This window comes from Alternaria viburni (genome assembly GCF_023758015.1).
Source record: "Alternaria viburni strain BMP 2772 chromosome Unknown scaffold_2, whole genome shotgun sequence".
Taxonomy (NCBI): domain Eukaryota; kingdom Fungi; phylum Ascomycota; class Dothideomycetes; order Pleosporales; family Pleosporaceae; genus Alternaria; species Alternaria viburni.
This window is the reverse complement of record NW_026055771.1, coordinates 339,237-358,588: the sequence shown is the minus strand read 5'-3', so window position 1 is coordinate 358,588 and position 19,352 is coordinate 339,237. Positions and strand designations below refer to the sequence as shown.

Here is a 19,352-nt window from a genome sequence, read left to right as displayed (position 1 = left end):
ATCACCGGGCGGAGAAGGCTCCTCGGGTGCCGAAGTCGTTACCGCAACCTGCAAACACCCTTGGGTTAGCCACCTAGAAAGGAACAGGTCTAGAGGATGAGGGAGCTCAGTCTGAGACCTCTCCATGGTTCACAGTCTTGTTAAGCGGCTCGACAAGTTTGCGCGCAGGGCGGAAGATCTGCAGCTGGTTGTCCTCGGCAGCACCCATCATGAGCCAAGGGTCGTTCTTGTTCCAGTCAAAGTCGCAGATTCGGTTGGTGAATCCACCGTGCATGAACAATCTGTGAAAAGTTAGTACAAGAGCCGGACATAGGTTCGGAACAACTTACAGCTCAGGGGGCCCATCTTCTTGCTCATCCTCCGTCTGTTCAGAGCCTATCTTACTGAAGTCCCAGAGGAGGACACGGCGATCGTAGCTAGAGCTGGCAAGGATAGCAGCGTCTTGCGGGTGCCACTGCAGACCGATGACATCTGAGCGATGGCTCTGCAGGCTGTGTATCTTCTTGTCGATGTTGCGAAGATCCCAGATTCCCACCGATTTGTCGGCAGAACCCGTCGCAAGCATCGAATCGAACTCGGGGTGGAACGAGATGCAGTTGACCGCGTCTTCGTGGGCTTCCTTCCTGTACAGCGCCTTCTTGTATGCCTCCTGACGAGTATCGATGACTTGCCAGGTAAGATCGTCTGACGCAGTACCGATGAGCTGGTGGTGGATTGGGTGGTATTGGACATCGTTGACGGTTGCGCTGTGGATGTTGTATGTTGCCGTCGGGCTGATGGTCTTGCTGTTCTTAGAGAAGCCACTCTTGATGTCCCATGTCTTGACTGTAGTATCTTCGTTACCAGTCACCAGATGTCCTTCTTTCAAAGGACTCCAGCTCAAGCCAAAGCCCTCTTTGCTGTGACCCACAAGCTCCGCCTCGAACTTGATGGTGTCATCCTTTGGTTGCAACGGATGCTTGGTCCGGTCGAAGATAAGCACCTTGCCATCGACACAGAGCGACGCTATGATATCGGGATTCTGAGGCTGGTAGCGGGCCTTGTTGACCTCGCCGGGGTGGTTGATCTTCTGCACAATCTTGAAGTCAAAGGGTCGCTTCGCATTGCCGTGGCCGCCAATCTCTCCCCGTTCCTCGTTGAGCTCGGTAAGGTCTGGAACGCGGGCGTCTGGTATCTCGCAGTGGGCGATTTGGAGGTAGTTCTGGGCTTGGTTTGACGTATGGGTGCCAAGGATGACGCGGTGCTGGCTCATGTTGGTGCCTTCGACGGGCTTCTTGTCCGGTAGCCATTGCGTTGTGAGCGTCGGCCACTCGAGCGCGCGGCCGTACAGCATATCGTAGAGGAAGACACTGTTCTTCTTCCACATCTTGTACTCCTCGTTGATGATCTTCTGCTCGGTCTGTTCTTGGTCGTCCATCTCGCGGGAATCGAGAGCGTCTGTCGGTGGAATTAGTATCAGGCGTTGGGGCACTTCAAATAATTTAAGAGACGTGGGTGACTGTAGGAATCCGGTAGCGAGCTTGGATGCCATGCGCCGACTGTATCGATGCGAATGGTAAAGCGAAGCTTGCTGTTGGTCGGCATGACGCTGTCGCGGACCACACTTTCCAACAGGAAATGAACTTACCGCTCATAGTCTCGTCCATGATGTGTTTGCGATCGTACTGAAGGTCAAGGACAAAGTGTATTGTGTGGAATGCTGCGTGTGTAAAGCGTGGAAGAGGCACGACGCGCTCCCAAAAGTCGCGTTTGGACCAACCCCGATGTCGATCTCTTAGCGCCCCACCTGCTTGGCAGTCGCCGCCAGCATATGCATTGCGTCGATGAGCAAGACTCCGACTCTTTGAAGACCCCAGCGTCGAGAACCACCACCCCATACTCTCTCTCGCCCTCCCACCCACAGCGCCTTTGCGCGCTTCTCCCTGTCACATCTTCCTCCTGGTCGCCCTCTTTGCGACTCTCACCCCCGCCACTTGTACACACAAGGTGCATCGCCGCCTCACCACCATATCCATCCATCTTCAGCTATTCCTAGACAGTAGCAATCATGGGTGTCCCCAAGTTCTTTCGATGGATGTCCGAAAGGTATCCCGGTATTTCGCAGCTCATTGCCGAAAACCGCATCCCCGAATTCGACTGTCTCTACGTGGGTACCCGTGTGTCGCAATTGATGCGCCTAGCTAACAGTCACAGCTTGACATGAACGGTATTATTCACAATTGCACCCACAACGATTCCGACAGCGTCACGGCGCGCAAGTCCGAAGATCAGATGTTCATCTCCATCTTCAACTACATCGAGCACTTGTTTGGCAAGATCAAGCCCAAGCAGCTCTTCTTCATGGCCATCGATGGTGTCGCCCCACGCGCCAAGATGAACCAGCAGCGTGCACGACGTTTCCGAACCGCTCTCGATACTGAAAAGGCTCGCGAGAAGGCTATCCGCGAAGGCGTAGAGATGCCGACGGAGGAAGCGTTTGACAGCAACTGCATTACGCCAGGCACTGCCTTTATGGCGAAGCTCACGCAGCAGCTCAAGTACTTCATCAACAAGAAGGTCTCCGAGGACATAGATTGGCAGGGCGTGGAAGTCGTACTGTCTGGTCACGAGGTTCCCGGAGAGGGAGAGCACAAGGTCATGGAGTACATCCGTCAGGCCAAGGCACAGCCGGGCTACGACCCGAACCGCCGCCACTGCCTGTACGGTCTCGATGCCGACCTGATCATGTTGGGTCTGCTCAGCCACGATCCCCACTTCAGTTTACTGCGTGAGGAGGTGACGTTTGGTCGCCAAAGCCAAACCAAGTCCAAGGAGTTGGAACACCAGAACTTCTACCTCATGCATCTCAGCATTGTGCGAGAATACCTGGAGCTTGAGTTCCAGGAACTGGAAGAGCCCGGAGCTCTCAGCTTTCCGTTCGACATGGAGCGTGTTATTGACGATTTCATTCTTATGGCTTTCTTTGTTGGCAACGATTTCCTTCCCAATCTTCCACATTTGCATATCAACGAGGGCGCTTTGGCCCTCATGTTCAACGTCTACAAGACTGTCCTGCCCAAGGGCAAAGGATACATCAACGAGGAGGGTGTCATCAACATGGAGCGCTTGGCTATCTTGTTGGATGAACTCTCAAACATCGAATACCGTCATTTCGAATCTGAAAACTCCGACGCCGCTTGGTTCAAGGGTAAGAAACTTGGAAAGGAAGATGTAATGGTGAAGACGGCGAAGCGAGGCACGATTGTTATGACTACCCAACAGCAGGCTCTGTTCTCCAAGGTAAAGAGTTGGCTGGGCGATTACTTGGAGAAGAAAGAGCCAGCCCCGCTGGACCTTCCTGTATCTCTTCCTGCAGAGGACCGAAAGTTTGTCCAGGAACTTGCCGACAAACTACATCTTCCATGGAAGACTGTACAAAATGACGACGGCGATCGCCATATTCAGGTTACAGCTCCACCTAAGCTGGTCGAGGGTGATTCGGACGACGAGGACGAGATGGACGACGAATCCACGAAAGCCATTGTACGCGTCGTACAGAAGTACGAGCAGGCCAAGGTTGTCGACATCTCACCCGAAGACGCCCAAACTGAGATGCAAAAGAAATACGACGAGAAGTTCGACGCTTGGAAGAACGACTACTACAAGAGCAAATTCGATTGGGATCGCAGCAACGAGGAGGAGCTACGCAAACTGACGGAGAACTACGTGCAAGGATTGCAATGGGTTCTTTTCTACTACTACCGCGGAGTAGCGTCATGGCCATGGTACTATGGCTACCACTACTCGCCCATGATTTCTGACGTCAAGCGGGGTCTGAAGGCGGACATTAACTTTAAGCTTGGACAGCCGTTCAAGCCTTTCCAGCAGTTGATGGGTGTACTGCCCGACCGCAGTAAGAGTATCGTACCGAAAGCGTACCATCCTCTCATGACAAACGAGGACTCTCCCATCATCGATTTCTATCCCCGAGACTTTACTCTCGATATGAACGGAAAGAAACAGGACTGGGAGGCTGTTGTCAAGATTCCGTTCATCCAAGAGGACCGTCTGCTCAAGGCCATGGCCACAAAGGAAAATGACTTGACGCCAGATGAAAAGATGCGTAATTCATTTGGTGTTTCTCTCAAGTTCACATACGCCAAAGATCTGGATTTCGTGTACCAGTCATCTTTGCCAGGCGTTTTCCCGGACCTTCCCCACTGCAAGTGCATCGAGAACATATTCGACCTGCCGACAATGGAAGGACTGGAGTATTACATCGGCCTCATGGACGGTGTTAAGCTGGGAGCCGAGGCATTGGCTGGCTTTCCCAGTTTAAAGACTTTGCCGTTCCATGGCAAGCTGGAGTTTGCAGGCGTCAATGTTTTCATGCAAGATAGCCGGAACGAAAGCATGGTCATCACACTCCTTGATACAGAGCCACGACAGTCTGTCTCGCACGCACAGGCCAAGCTAGGCAAGGCGGTTCATGTTGGTTATCCTTTCTTACACGAAGCGAAAGTGGTCAAAGTATCGGACGAGTTATTCGACTACGTCTTGCCCGAGGATGGCCCATCTCCTGCACCTGTTGCTATCCCTCATGGTCCACAGGAGATCTCCAATTGGAAGAAGACAGCCAACCGCATCGAAAACCAGTACAGCAAGCGCCTCGGTATCAACGTCGGAGAGATTGAGTCCCTCGTGCATGTAGAAATGCTCAAGGGACTTAGGAAGACTGACGAAGGAGCCACCATCAAGGAGTACGGTGAGGTTGCTGGGCTGCAAGTGGAGTACGCGACCCAGACAGTCGTAGACGACGTCTTCAGCGCAGACCCTCGCTTCCTGGAGAAAGAGGCACTCCCTATCGAGGAGGAATTCCCCGAAGGAGCACGCGCATTCTATCTCGGAGACTACGCCTATGGCCGTCCTCTGCAAGTCGTCAGCCATGCCGACAACAAGGCTACAATCATGGTCGCCAAGCTCAAGAAGCAAGAGCCGCATTTTGGACGTGAAGTTGTCAGCAAGGCTGAAAGGTCAACACCCTATGTTCCGTCTTACGTTGTGGCCAGGCAATTGAACATGCCGCCGCTTGCATTGTCCAAGCTTACGTCCTCTTTCAACGTCAACTCAAGTGGCCTCAAGCTCAACCTTGGATTGAACCTCAAGTTCGAGGCGAAGAAGCTCAAGGTGTTGGGCTATTCTCGTAAATCAGCCAACGGATGGGAGTACAGCCAGAAAGCGATGGACCTTTTGGCGCAGTATATGATCAAGTTCCCAGAGTTTGTTGCCGCCATTATCAACAACCCGACAGGTGATGGATGGGAGGACACTGACTTTTATCCTCCCGAGGTTGCAAAGCAGAAGGTCAAGGAGATTGGAGCCTGGTTAAAGAGTGTCCAGACCAAGAACTTTGAGAAAGTACCCTTGGACGCCGAGCAGCTCGACTCTGATACAGTCAAGCTCATCGAGCAAGCGGCTGATGCCAACTTCCCACTTACACAAGAAGTGGAGCCCAAGACCGTCGCCAAGGTGCCACGTGTTGCCTTGCTGAAGCCGTCTGATGCGGAGCAGCGTCTTGGACACCAGAACTTTAGCATTGGCGATCGCATCGTCTATGTTCAAGACTCTGGAAGGGTACCAATTGGATCATCAGGTACCGTGGTTGGCAAGACCCGCACCGCACGTGTTTTGCTGCTGGATGTTGTGTTCGATGCTACTTTTATGAGCGGTACATCGCTCGGAGACCGCTGTTCGCCATTCAGAGGATCTACTGTTCCAGCAACTGCAGTTCTCAACATGACGGATCAGCAGGTCGTCCACTATTCCAGTGCTGCTGCCGCGAAGCGCCCACAACAAGTACCTTCATCGTACAACATGCCTCGCTTCGGTGCCCCTGGGGGTCCTCAGCTCGTTCCAGCGGGTACGCCAGCACCTCTTCGTGGGTCATACCGAGGAGCATTCGGAGGCGCGAACGGACGGGGTGGAGGCTTCGCACCACGCCAAAGCCCAGGACCACAGCAACCACAAGGACAGCAGCAGACCCTCCCGATCCATGGTGGACCACCTCGTGGTGGCCGTGGCGGATTTGCGCCCCGTGGTGGACAAGCAAATGGCCAACCCACGCAGAACCAGAACCAAGCTCCAAACGGCGGCAACGCTCGCGGTAACCTCCGAGGTGGCTCAGCAGACTTCGTTCCCCGTGGACGAGGAGGCCACAGGGGCCGTGGTGGCTTCACTGTCATCGACAACACTGATCCGGCGGAGGGAGTTGTTCCTAACAACCCGAACTTTCAGCCGCGAAACTACTCTAACGTACCACCGCCGGCCAATCTAGATGGCGGACGTGGTGGTAGAGGACGAGGCCGTGGTCGTGGCGGATCCCGTGGGCGTGGAGGCCCAAGGGGCGGCGCGCAACCTGCTGCACAGTAGAGTCTTCTTCTCGATCATTTGAATGTCTGTTCGGTATTGTTTGAGCGTTCCAGAAAGTAGGTTAGCGTGGCGTTGCGGCGTTCAGCGTGGACACATCTGGGAGGAATGCATAGACGATGCGCGTACATGTCAGGGAAAGAGCTCAAGGGTTGGGAAGATAACGGTGGATGATAGGACTGGTGCAGCCTGATACCCACATTGAGTCGTCGGTAGCAGCATCAATAAAATTAAGCTCACTCGAACATGTGTACTTGTGACAATGTCCGCTCGTCTGACATGAGATGGTGAGACGGTGCACTAGCGTCAAATGGGTTAACCCTGGTCTCATAGGGCTGAGCTCCGACCTCCGCGCAAGAGTCCAGATACGTGTTAGAACCGCCGAAGGCTACATCTCCGCGCCCACCTACAACAATCTTCCCTCCCTCTCGTGGCCGACAGAGGTTGATAGACTGGGCTTTGCGCTCACCCCACACGTTTCACAATGCATTCGACGCTTGTGCGTCTCCAGAATGTCTTTGGCTTCTTTACCACAGTCGCTTTCACAGTCGCGAGTATCATCGCGCTGAGCAGCTTCGTCTCCCCGCAGAACCCGACGGCCAGTATAGCGCTGCGCAATGTGCAGGTAGTGAGAGGCCGGCCGCACTACTACTCACCCAAAAGGGAAGAGTATGCGCACGTCAAGTTCGATCTAGACGCTGGTACGTCTCTTACCCAAGTCGCAATTACGCTGCGCCCAAGCATTCAAACACCATGACTGACGCCTCCATGCAGATCTCAGCTCCCTCTTCAACTGGAACACGAAGCAAGTCTTCGTCTACCTCAAGGCCGTCTACCCCTCCACCCGCGCCTCCGAACCCCCGTCCGAAGCCATCATCTGGGATGCCATCGTCGCCTCAAAGTCCGCGCCCTGGAACCAGAACCACTTCATCCACCCCGACCCCAAGTCCAAGCTGCCCAAGCAATCCGCCAAGAAACGCGCTGCATCCAAGCAAAAGACCGCGTCGCCCTACCCCGTCGGTGAACTCCACCTCGATAACCAGAAGCCCAAGTACAAGATTACCGACATTACGGGCAAGCTAGGCAACAGGACGGACGTCACACTGGAGCTGGGCTGGAATGTGCAGCCGTGGGTTGGCGCGCTGACATGGACCAACTGGAACACGGTCGGTGTTTGGAAGGGTCTCGAGGGTGGCAGGAGCAAGGCGTTTAGCTTCCCCGAGGTGGGCGCCAAGGCGGCGACACCAAAGGATTTGGAGACTGAGAAGGGTGCTGAGGGATACAGATTGGTTGTTGGTGAGGAGGTGCCGCTGAAGAAGGCTGCTGTTTAGGGAAACCGCGGTCAACATACTTGCGAAGAACCGGATTGGAAAATGGGATTATATTTGATACCAGATATGGAATGACCTTTTGGGCTTGATCATCAAATGTCCAAGTTTTGACTTGCTCCATGGGGTCGGTTTTGGAATTGTGTTCCCGGTAACATCTCAGCCATGAGTTCGGTAGATCATGTACTCAAAGCGGATATGCTGCTGCCTCGAGCACATGATTTCCCGAACTCATGGCTGAGATGTTATCGTGGGCTTGGTCATCATGAAAGACGCTTAAGGCAGGTATACTGATTCTGGTACAGTCACATATGTCCATGTGTTGCCATGTATTCAATGCAAGAGTTTAGAGTCAATTCGAGTTTGTGAGAATGACCATTTGCCGTTTATCAAGATAACCATATTATAATACCCTTCAGAGTTCGTGGGAGATAATGCGCTGGTAGTAAGGTAGGCCTGCTCGGGTCAAGGTCGGACCTCCGATCTCGCCGCAAACCGCCACTTTCAGGTCGTTGGATTTCAAAGCGCGCTCCACAACCCTCAATCACTCACATCATGCGCCATCCGCGACACCCTCTACACCACCCCTCCTCCCGCCCATCTGACGACGCTCCGGATTAATACGATAGTTTGTGGGACTCGAAATCGCATACACCCCCCTACAACGAACCACTTCCCATCAACGCCCGTCAACGCAAACCCCACCGACCCCCGCCGTTCATACATACCCAGGCTATCAGAGCCTCCGTGTTCGCGATGCCTCTCGAAAACATCCGCAACATCGTCCTCGTCCTCTCCGGCAAAGGAGGAGTCGGGAAATCGAGCGTAACTACGCAACTCGCCCTCACGCTATCGCTACAAGGACATTCGGTTGGTGTCTTGGATATAGATTTGACGGGTCCGAGTATACCGCGCTTCTTTGGTATTGAAGATGCGAAAGTGAGACAGGCGCCGGGTGGGTGGATACCGGTTGATGTGCATGGAGAGCAGACGTTGGCGGCACACCAGAAAGAAGGAGAGGACGAGAATACAACAGATCAAAAAGAGGGAGGAGCGGCGGCCGCAGATGGTCAAAAGATTGGATCGTTATCATGTATGTCTCTGGGATTCATCCTGGCTTCGCGCTCCGACGCTGTAATTTGGCGCGGCCCAAAGAAGACCGCCATGGTGCGCCAATTCTTGACCGACGTCCTCTGGCCAAAGCTCGATTATCTACTCATTGATACACCACCTGGTACCTCGGACGAACATATCTCCCTACTCGAAACTCTCTTGAAGAATACCACGCCGTCTCCTGCTCTCAATCCGCACGTCCCGTTCTTGGCCGGCGCTGTCGTAGTCACAACACCACAAGCAATCAGTGTTAGCGACGTGAAGAAGGAGCTGAATTTCTGCAAGAAGACCGGAATAAGGGTACTAGGCGTAGTAGAGAATATGGCAGGATTCGTGTGCCCGAACTGTTCGGAATGCACGAACGTCTTCAGCAAGGGCGGCGGAGCAGTCATGGCGACTGAGTTTGAAGTACCATTCCTCGGCTCTGTACCAATTGATCCAGCGTTTGTGGAATTGGTCGAGAGTGGGACAAGGCCCGTATACCCGAAGGGTACTGTCATACAGGGTAAAGAGTTGGACACCGAGGAGGTCGCGGCGCTGAAGAACAAGGGTGGACTATTTGTAGATAAGTACCGGGACTGTTCATTGGCGCCGCTGTTCGACGAGTTTGTGACGAGATTGAAGGGGGATATCGGAAGGATTGTGTGAGTATGCAAACAATGGTCCTTCCTCAATGGCAGGCATGGCGAAGCGATAGAAGAGATATGATCGAGGATATAGAAGAATAGATACCCCTCCCTATTTCGATGATCTAGCAGCGTCGGTGAGTCTTCGCTCCCCTTGAAAGAAGTTCAAGGAATGCTGACTTTCGTATAGTCTTCAACATCCACTTTTCGTGCTTTGCCATCGTTCGGTTCTCTTCACTATTATGTGATCATCTTCACTACTTCAAGTCGTCATGACAACGCCCTGCTATGTAGTCATCCCAGCTCAGGTGACTGCTGCACTCCTACTCGGACACCCGTGAATACGTGTCGCTACAGCGAATCAGGAACGCAGTATCTTGCCGACAAGTAAATATCGCTCATAGACATCAGCTGTCCTCCATTGTGACTCGCCAGGCTCCAGTCGCGGTAGTCAGTATCCGTCCCGTACTCCACATCCCACGTCTCATTGTCACTTTGGGGCTCTTTTCGACAGAGCAAACGCGCAACTGCGAGCTTGTAGGTGAGAGAGGGCTTAATTATGCTTTCAGGTAAAGTTGAACGTAGTTAATTATCGGTCAACTGTTCTGCGGGCTCCATATAAAGCCGCTTCTGCCCACAAGAAAGGTTTTACAGTCTTTCGTCCTACCTACTACACCCACCAGCTTTTCTAACATATTACAAACACCGAGAAACGACTGGTAAGTGACTATCGCGACCCTGAGATTGCTCGACAAATACAGCTTCCAGCGCAAGACGCCAATCAGACTTCCGCAATACTGACCTCACAGGTTGCAACATTGCCGATACTATGGACGCCGCGAGCAATCACGCCGCATCGCCAGACCCTGATCCTACTGCGGGCAGTCCGCGTCGGAAGATTCCGACATCAGTTCAAGAACAGGATCATACGAAGAGTCCTGAGACCAAATCACGTCAAGGACCCGGCAATGGCGCAGGTCAACTCCCTAAAGGTGACTCTGTTCCTATCACAATCAACGGTAACGAGGTTCTGACTTCTGAAGAAGAGCCAAATCCAAGCGCGAGACCGCATTTCATGGTCAAGCTGAAGTACAGTACCAAGATTCCTGTGACTTCTCCACAAGGTCACCGAAACATCAGTAATGCCTCTTCTACTTCTCCGGATTTGCGCGCAACTCCGGATGGATCAGCTAAGCCATCCATCGAACCCGCCATCGTCAAGCAGGAAGTCGAAGACCATGAAGCTACTGCACCCCGAAGCCCAAACTCGACCTCGCCACAAGTCAAGATCGAGAAACAGAGCGATGATCAAGGCTCAGCCCTGAAGCCCCTGAATGAGCCCACAGGAAGTTCGGGTCAGTCCATCATGGTCAAGGACGAGCCTGAGCACGATGCACATGAACATGTCGACGATCGAAGTCAGGGCCTGATTAGGGATGCTATGAGCATTGATGGTCAACTTGGCGACGAGTCAATACAGGTCTCGATCGAACATGACACTTCTGGCAAATCCTCGGATGTTCTCGGTGTCCAGGCTGCTACATCTGAACCCGAGAACTTGAAGGGGACTGCGGCCGTGGAGGTGCAAGGTGTCGATGACGTCAACGGCGACTATCAGCAGAGCGTAAACGGACCATCGATCGCACGTGATAACGACTTGTCATTTGTCGCCGACAACAACATGTCTTACCCCTTCGATGTAGATGAGTGGGCCTTCAACGCCACGAACCAAGCCGAGGCGGACGCAGCCAGCGGATCCCGACAATACCAACATCATCAACCGATCGACCACCAGGCCATGTCGTCCAACTTCACATATCAAAAGATGAGCATGCGGCCAGATGATACAATCGATCAAGAATCTCTGGCCTTTCTTAGTGGCGAAGCTGAAGCTGGGGTACCGTGGAGTCAACGTACCCACGTATTTACGGACCCGGTCCGCTTCACCAAGTCTAGTTCACCCTCTATTGGAAGCGCACGTGCACTCAATCCAGCTGCTATCTTGAGGGGCATTCCGCAGTACGCAACACATTCACCTCGTTATGGGTCGCAACAGCCCGCTGGTCAGAGCCGCCAACTCGATATCGACTCTGCCTTCAATCGTCAACAAGAGCTTCAGGCCCTGGTTAAGGAGAAGCAGAGACAGTTGGATCAAGTCAAGAAGAAGCAAGCGGAGCGTCAGCGATCAACTCGACAGGTGTCTTACGATTCTGCCAGTTATTATGGCCAGCCAGCTGCTGTACCTGCGTTCCTCACTGGCCCAATGAGCTATCAACGAGCCTCTCCGGGTGGCTATCAGCAGATGAACTACGAACAGAACAGCTCGCACAACTGGACACCAGAACGTCGTACTACCCAGGTCACCCAAAAGGCACGAAAGCAATTCGTCAACGAGCACGACTGCGCCGACGACGAAGGCAATGCTTCCGATGACGATGAGCCGCTTCGGACGCGGGTGGAGCGTCACCCATCAGTCACTAGCCTGCATGACGACTCAAGTGTCGAGTTCGTCGCGAGCAATTCCAAACCCAAAAGCAGTGAACCTATTATCGACCGGAAGGTAGTGCGCATGCCACGCCCTCTTCCTCAGCCTGCTTCACCCTCTCCTACACCCACGGAGAACGCGCCACCTCCCTCCGACGACATCCAACAAATTGATTGGACGCTTCCCCGATATGAAATGCAACGTCAGCCTCTCGAGAAAGGCGAAGAGATTCCTAGCGCAAAGGTCTCACTCCCTGGTATGGTCCGCGAAGAAGTTCTCCTCTCCCCAGACCACGCAGACGAAGAAGCCCGCCTACTGATCGATGTCTTCATCCCCGGTCAGCAAGCCATGTCATCACCAGACCCAGAGCCCGCCGTCGCTCTTCTGAACTTCCATACTATCACTCTCATGGTCATAGAAGCGTATGTTCAGTTCGAAATCGGCGACGAGTTCGGCATGGGACGAGGCCACTTCCACCAAGATCACAACCGTGGCGAAGAGGACTACGAGCGCATGCGCGACGCCGTCAATGCCGATACCAACGAGATCTTCTTTGCCGTCGTGGACCGATACCGAGCGGGCTTGGAGAGCAAGAAGAAGCCGCTACAACTCATTCGCGGCACGCAAGAGTTCTGCGACGTGGCGCTTGATGTGATCTATTACATCAAGCAACATGGACTGCTGAAGCCGGAACCTAAGGCCAAGAAGGTTAGGGCTGACAAGGGAACTAAGCGGGGGCCTCAGGCGAAGACTGCGGCAGCTGAAACTGCGGCGAAGGGTAAGAGTAAGGGGACTAAGAGGGGTACGGCGGCCAAGCCGAATGATGTGCAGCCTAGGAAGAGGGTGAAGACTGCGCCCAAGGTCGACGTCAAGAAGAAGAAGAGGAGTGGTCCGGAGCCAGCTCTTACGGTTGTGAGGAAGTGAGCGATTAGGCTAGGAGGATGGTCAGTGGCCATCTTGTCTTTCAGCGCTTGAGGTGAAGAAAAACGGTATTGGAAATGGAGCTGTGGAGTCTCATTTGCGGGATTTCATGATCTGTGCAAGATGGTGCAGTCGTTCATGGTTTTGGCCTCTCATTTTTCCATGACTTGAGTCCTATAGACCTTTCCTTCAACGTACAGATCCCAGTATTCATGTCTTACTTAGTGATGACAAGCTGGAGGAAGACATATAACCTTTTCCCGTATCTTGGAATGAGAGATAGGGTGACTGCTCTGTTTGCCCGTCTTCGGTTGTTCTCCCCGCCTCGCCCAACAGCTCACTTTGCTTCACTTGAAACGTCTCAAGCTAGCTCTCTCGAGACCGAAGTTATCCTTTGGAAAGAGAGTGCTACAGCTTCTAACATGCTGTGCTCGTTGCTTGAATGTGAGACGCTATCCCATCGAACCAACATCTCTACCCGTCCTAGTACGTTGTATCCACGTGGACGGGTTTTCAATTCCAATTTCCTGCAGCAGTTATTCATCTCCGTTGCTGTTGCCCAGGACTGACAGTGCCCCCAGCTAATAGTCGTCCGGAACGCCTGGGGCTTGTGAAGCTTGATCCAATAATGGAGCAGCTCCAGAAGGTCCGCCTTTTTTGAATGGCTGGCTTTTGATTTCGCTTTAGAAATGTCGAAGTTGAGTTGTCGGAGCCGCAGGCGAAGTAGCGGAATGTTGAGGAACAAATCATCCAGAGCATGCATTTGGGGGAAGGCTTTTGGGATGATGACGGTGACTTCCGTGGGGTCGATTACGGGTTTTATCATGAAACGGAAGCAAGGTTTGCGAAGCCATTTGGCGTCCTGAGCGCGAAAGTACTTATCGGCGGCCTTCTGGATTTCCTTCTGTGCTTCTTCTCGGATCTGCTTGCATATATGTAGCAGAACGTTGTAGACTGAAGGCGTAGGGTAGATATTTGGCTGATCTTCTGGTGTGAAATATGCGTAGATCATGCAGCGCAGCTCTGCGGGTAGGTTGAGGAAGGAGCGTCCATCTCGGCGCATGGCGGGGAGTGACGAATGGGAAGCGGCGGATTCAGTGTAGTTGCCCGGCAGCTTTGCGTCGTCGCTATCGTGACCCGTGGAAGATGTAGAGGTCATCTTAATAGTGTATTAGGGACTGGTCTGCGGATCGTAGTCGAGTTGTAGAAGTCGAGTCGAGGTGGTAGCGCGGAATGGTACAGGACGCATCGATCCAATTTAAAAGGTACACAATAAGATAAAAGAGCCTTATCATTAGGCAGACGCAGAACTCGAACTAACGTGACGTCACAAAATGAACGTAGTCCGTTATAGCTGCGTGAGCGTCAAGGCTTACTAGGCATTCGCTCTCTGCGCTTCCTTCTTCCTTGTTTACCTTAACGTACACAAAGGCTGAAACTCCACAGAAAGTCGGAATTCAATACATACAAATCACCCAACCATCTACTCAAGACCAACATCACTCGCCAACATGACAGAGCAAGCCGTGGCAGTTGCTACCCCGGATGGCCTCTCACCCACATCTCAAACCAACAAACTCATGACGCCGGCTCCATCCGTCGCACTTGATGCGCCCAATCGCTTTCTTCAGCTGCCTGCAGAACTGCGGTTTCTAGTATACGCACATCTTTCGCCCTACTCCTCGACTAATCGGGAGCACTTCGGCAAAGCTCAACACCTCAACCTCATACAAACATGTCGACAAATCCGCGAAGAAGCACCTCCAGAGATTGAGAAAGCTGCTGAAGATTTCTATCGCAATTATGAGAGGAACTGGTATGATAGCCACGGAGAGCGGATTTGGATCAAAAAGGATCGCTCTTGGGATAGGGTGAGTGTGCACATCGATCATCCCCTCAATGGTTGCGGTATTCCGCTATTTGACCTGCCTATCAAGCGAGTCGATATCTGCGTTACCAAGGCCGGAACCGACGAGCCGAAGAGTAATCTCCTCCAAAGATACTATGCACAGTTGAAGACTTTCACGAGGAGGGCGGACTCTCCGATGCTTTGCTTGACACTCAATGGTTTCAAATGCATAGAATTTCGTCATTTGAAGGGCAGCCAAGTGTCCACTCATGGTGATTAAGTCGTGAAGCGGAAGGTGGGCTAAAATGGTCTTCGGGAGCACGGCACCAGACGGTGCGCGTAGGACATCGTATGTTATTGCAGGTAGACCGTTACAGGCCAGCACGATGAGATCAAGGTAGACTATATCAATGCTTCACTATTGAATTACGACAACTTCTAATATATCATCGCGTCATCTACTACTTCTTAGCATAACTGTGGTAGTTATCAACAGGAGCAACCTCCTTGACGCTCTCCCAGATCTGCTCAATGCCCTTGACCGCTTCATCGCTAAGCTTGCCCTTCTTCAAGCTCTGCGCAGTCTGCTCAGCCTGAGCAATCTTGCTAGCACCGAAGATAACACCATCTTCGTCTCCCTCGAGTGCGCTGTGGTAGGCCATCCAGCGGTATGCGAGTTCCGCCTTGGGGACACCCTCCTTCTCGGCGATCTCGTTCCACTTGATGAGCGCCTTGCGCATGGTCTCGTTATCGTACAGCTTTCCGTACATGTTGCCCATGGCTTGCTCGTTGAAGCGTCCGGCGCCTGCATCGAGATCTGCAGCCGTCTTCACAAGGAAGCCACCAGCAAGGGGTGAGTATGCGTAGAAGTGCATACCGAGCTTGCGGAGTGTGGGGAAGAGCTGAGTCTCCAAGTGACGGGCAACAGGGTTGTAGTTACCCTGGTAGACCTGCGGGAGTGGGTAGCCCTTGGCCTTCGCGATGTCGTAGACTTGCTGAACTTGCTCGGCCGAGAAGTTGCTGAGGCCAAAGCGGCGGAAGATACCCTTCTTGTATACCTCGTTCATGCCCTCCAGGGTCTCCTCAAAGGGAACGGTTGGGTCTGGAGCATGGATATAGAAGATGTCGAACTGGTCGATCTTGGCACGCTCGATAGATTCCTGGCAGTACTTGATCACAGTGTCCTTTTTGAGTTCACCGGGCGGACCAAAACCGCCAGGGAGCTTGGTATCGATAACAAAGTCCTTGCGCTTCTCGAGCTGGCCGATGGCAACTTCGGATCCAGCATAGAGACGTGCGGAATCGATGTTCTTGACGCCGTTGGCAAGCAAAACATCGATGAGTTTGGCACGGTCTTCTTGCGTGTTGAAGTACGCAGTATCTGAGAGCGCAGCCCCTCCGAAGACTGATTTGACCATGGTGATGGGTGATGAACTCCGAGTTTGATTTGTGGGGATTGATTTGTGGTGTTTAGAGTCAAACAAAAGCTTCAATGCGTAGGAGAATTGATAGCGGGGAAAGCACGAGCGATGATGTTGATGATATAACCGATGATGCAGGGGAGGAAGCCGCGGTTGAGCTGTTGATAGTTCCTTCCCAACACCCCTCTTCCGTTGACTTATATACCTGATGCAGCAGGCAGCAGCTCGCGTCTTTCTCCCAAAACGCCGAGCGAGCCAGCATCCACATTACAAATGTTCACATTCGCCAGTCGTCCGATGATGCCACCAACACAATGCGTATTCTTGGTTAAGGCGTGCTCCACTTATTCCCGACCCCTCTTCGGCAGGACTTGCACACTGGCCCCGCTCGACCACTGCCATGCATGTGCGTACGGAAATAACGGCAGACAGTAACACCAGTCACGTGTTCATCGTGCAATTCAACTAAACAACGAAATCATGCAAAGTTTGTTTATGTATTTGGATACAGGCGATGGCCCGATGTGAGATTTTGCCCTCACTTCCGAGACAGACGTACCTGCGGCCTTGGGCGGGTCGCAAGCTAAGCCATCTAGTGATACGTATCTTTCTGCATGGGTCGAGTGGTCCGTAACGGCGGACGAATAGTTAACACCAAGACAAACAAATCAGACCCAATACTCAGAGCGACGTAATATCACAGAAGGATCTGGAAAGTGTCTGTTGCCTTGTCGTGCAATCTCAGCAATGCATTCTAATCTTACAAAAAGTGAAACGTCTAACACGCATTTCCCTAAAGCGTATGCTCACTTCTTGCGAAATCAATGTGCAACATGACTACCGATCAGATCTGACAAATACATCGTGTGGACGGTCTCGTCCGCTCGGTCATATTGCATTAGAGGAACGATACCCTCCTTGCCAGATGCGCAGCCTACAAATCGTGCGTGCAAGTTGGAAGGGTCGAGTGGAAGTTTGAGAGAGTGAATGAACGTGTTATTGGATGTGCTCATCGAGATAGATGTGGAGCCGAAGCAATGATGAGCGATCTGTTAGCCTTACAATAGACTGCTGTCTTTAGTACCGTACCGCATCGCATGATCTCTCTTTTCACGCGCTTACTACCACAAATGAAGCGCTTAAAAAGAGAGATCATGCGATGCGACGCGGTGCTGATCAAGACTAGTACATTCTCTTGTAAGGGATTACGATGGCCCGGAAGCCATGTCTGTCCAGCCACCATCCGCTCTCCAAACTCCTGCTTTCGTGTAATCCCCCCTTCCACCGCCTCTTATGTAAGCGAATCGAAAGTATTCGTTCACGCCTTCCATGTGTCTAGTCCAAGTCCAGCTTTCCTCCATACGGTCAGCGTATTCATGGTACCTTTCTACATCATTGACCAGAACGCTCATTCCATCATAAGGCTCAGGGAATGGGAAGTGCCAATCGAAAGTGATGTTGGATCTCAGATGGTGGAGGTTGAAGTTGTTGTGGATGATAGGCGCAGTGATGAGTGGGAGTACGGTCCCGATGGGTGCGTCACCACGAAGTGCGCCGGGCGTCTCGAGGATACTGGCAAAGCCCCAGCGTGCGGTCCCGTTGATGAAGAGGCCGATCAAAATACCTTGGAAAAGAAGTGAGGGGCGTGTTTGCATGGATGTGCCAGGTACAAGGAGCAGGCCGAGGATGTAGTGGTGGATGCGGACGTTCATCCTTGGTATGGCGACGAGTGCAAGGATGCCAGCCACCAGAATGCCATAGAGGGCAAGGTAACGCGGTAGACGACCTTCGACACGGAATGACCATGCCTGTCCCAGAGCGATGACGAAGAGGGTGAGGACGATAATGATAAGCGCGGGAATAGCGCCTGGCTGGTTCTTGATATCGTGGGGTGTAAGACGCTCTATGGGAATCTTGTCGAACGTGTAGTTGTTTAGGGCGCCGATCCAACATCCGCCGAGCCAGAGGATGGTTTTCTCTACTTGTGCGTGAAGACCTTGCAGTTGGCGACGCACTGCAAACCGGTAGACAGCATACATGCAAAATGACGCGGGAAGGAAGCGTGACAGAGCAATACTGATTATGGAGTAATAATCAGTCAAGTTGGGAGGGTCTGATGCCAGTGCGACGTGGAAGAAGACACCGACGAAGATGGAGGTAAAGAAGACGGATGGTGAGGTAGTAAACAAAGACAACAGGATGGTAAAGGTCAGCGATACGCCTAGTAATGGCCACCGCAAGTCGCGACATTTGGCTGCCGTACCGGGCAGAAAGGAGAAGGAGCGCGGGAAATACGAATCAAAGCCAATGCTCTTGATGTGTCTCCTGTTTACGCTGGGGTAGTCAGTCTTCTCGCCAACCTGCGCAACAACTCCACAGCCACCCGACGCGTCATTTATGAAGCCAGCATGGATAGCAGCACCGCAGATGAAAGAGTCGGCGCGGTAATATGTGTTCTCCAGGGTGTTTTCCTCGTCGGTGGGTCCGCCAATAACCAATGGACGATAGTTGACGTTCTTGTCACCAACAGCATGTGGATTCAGCAATTGCACGCGTTTACAGTTTGCGGGGCAGCGGAAAGGCATGGTGCTGTTCTCGAAGGGTCGACACAGATCGCCGTTGAGCCCGCAGCCATTGCCATCGTTCCAGAAGCGATCCGTACACCGTACGCGCACGGGGCTGCCATATCCAGGTATGTCCGCTGCAAACGCGCTACGATGCAAGACCAAGCCAAAGGTCAGGATCCAGCAGAAGTAGAAAAAGACCAACAGGGCGATGTTTTGTCTTCTCTCGGGAAAGTAGTTGTTCAACAACTGGATTGGCGCAGTCTGTATCTTGGGAAAGAAAGGGTGTATCTTCCAGGGTCGGGGCGGTTGTGGACCCTTGACCCATACGACAACATTGTTCCATGCACGTTGCAACCGCGGCGGAATGTACTTGTTGGCGTAATAGGGCTCTTGTGGGGTGTCGTGCTCTTGACCGGATGTCTCGGGAGGCGCCATGGCGTCGGCTGACTCGGCAGGAAGTGTCGTCGCGTTTTCGTCGTCGCGGTAGGCTTGCGGAGGCGCGCCCTCGTCGTCGAGGCTTTCTCGCGGCTCCATATCGTAGATGGATGCCAGCTCGTGGCGGGATCTCGTAGGGGACGACACTTTGGTAGTGAATAGGATGACGATGCGCCGAGGCTTAACGGATGCTTATCGATAG

At 52.8% G+C, this 19,352-nt stretch overlaps 8 protein-coding genes across 8 annotated transcripts; 4 read left to right on the top strand and 4 right to left on the bottom strand.

Annotated features, from left to right (window-relative positions):
- Positions 1-106: 106 nt before the first annotated feature.
- Positions 107-1,646, bottom strand: J4E79_001049 (uncharacterized protein; the record flags this gene model as incomplete). The annotated part of the gene is made up of 3 exons (XM_049349960.1): positions 107-281; positions 330-1,437; positions 1,628-1,646. The coding sequence occupies 3 exons, from the start codon at positions 1,644-1,646 to the stop codon at positions 107-109; spliced, it is 1,302 nt and encodes a 433-aa protein (XP_049215119.1).
- Positions 1,647-2,047: 401 nt separating this feature from the next.
- J4E79_001048 (uncharacterized protein) lies at positions 2,048-6,408 on the top strand (the record flags this gene model as incomplete). The annotated part of the gene is made up of 2 exons (XM_049349959.1): positions 2,048-2,146; positions 2,194-6,408. The coding sequence occupies 2 exons, from the start codon at positions 2,048-2,050 to the stop codon at positions 6,406-6,408; spliced, it is 4,314 nt and encodes a 1,437-aa protein (XP_049215118.1).
- Positions 6,409-6,889: 481 nt separating this feature from the next.
- Positions 6,890-7,736, top strand: J4E79_001047 (uncharacterized protein; the record flags this gene model as incomplete). Its single annotated transcript, XM_049349958.1, has 2 exons — positions 6,890-7,106; positions 7,180-7,736. 2 exons carry the CDS (start codon positions 6,890-6,892, stop codon positions 7,734-7,736), a joined length of 774 nt encoding a protein of 257 aa, XP_049215117.1.
- A 753-nt stretch (positions 7,737-8,489) lies between these two features.
- Positions 8,490-9,494, top strand: CFD1 (cytosolic Fe-S cluster assembly factor cfd1; the record flags this gene model as incomplete). Its single annotated transcript, XM_049349957.1, has 1 exon — positions 8,490-9,494. One exon carries the CDS (start codon positions 8,490-8,492, stop codon positions 9,492-9,494), a length of 1,005 nt encoding a protein of 334 aa, XP_049215116.1.
- Positions 9,495-10,301: 807 nt separating this feature from the next.
- On the top strand, positions 10,302-12,881 carry J4E79_001045 (uncharacterized protein; the record flags this gene model as incomplete). Its single annotated transcript, XM_049349956.1, has 1 exon — positions 10,302-12,881. One exon carries the CDS (start codon positions 10,302-10,304, stop codon positions 12,879-12,881), a length of 2,580 nt encoding a protein of 859 aa, XP_049215115.1.
- Positions 12,882-13,239: 358 nt separating this feature from the next.
- On the bottom strand, positions 13,240-14,037 carry J4E79_001044 (uncharacterized protein; the record flags this gene model as incomplete). Its single annotated transcript, XM_049349955.1, has 1 exon — positions 13,240-14,037. One exon carries the CDS (start codon positions 14,035-14,037, stop codon positions 13,240-13,242), a length of 798 nt encoding a protein of 265 aa, XP_049215114.1.
- A 1,151-nt stretch (positions 14,038-15,188) lies between these two features.
- J4E79_001043 (uncharacterized protein) lies at positions 15,189-16,145 on the bottom strand (the record flags this gene model as incomplete). The annotated part of the gene is made up of 1 exon (XM_049349954.1): positions 15,189-16,145. One exon carries the CDS (start codon positions 16,143-16,145, stop codon positions 15,189-15,191), a length of 957 nt encoding a protein of 318 aa, XP_049215113.1.
- A 1,208-nt stretch (positions 16,146-17,353) lies between these two features.
- On the bottom strand, positions 17,354-19,249 carry J4E79_001042 (uncharacterized protein; the record flags this gene model as incomplete). Its single annotated transcript, XM_049349953.1, has 1 exon — positions 17,354-19,249. The coding sequence occupies one exon, from the start codon at positions 19,247-19,249 to the stop codon at positions 17,354-17,356; it is 1,896 nt and encodes a 631-aa protein (XP_049215112.1).
- Between the last annotated feature and the right edge of the window lie 103 nt (positions 19,250-19,352).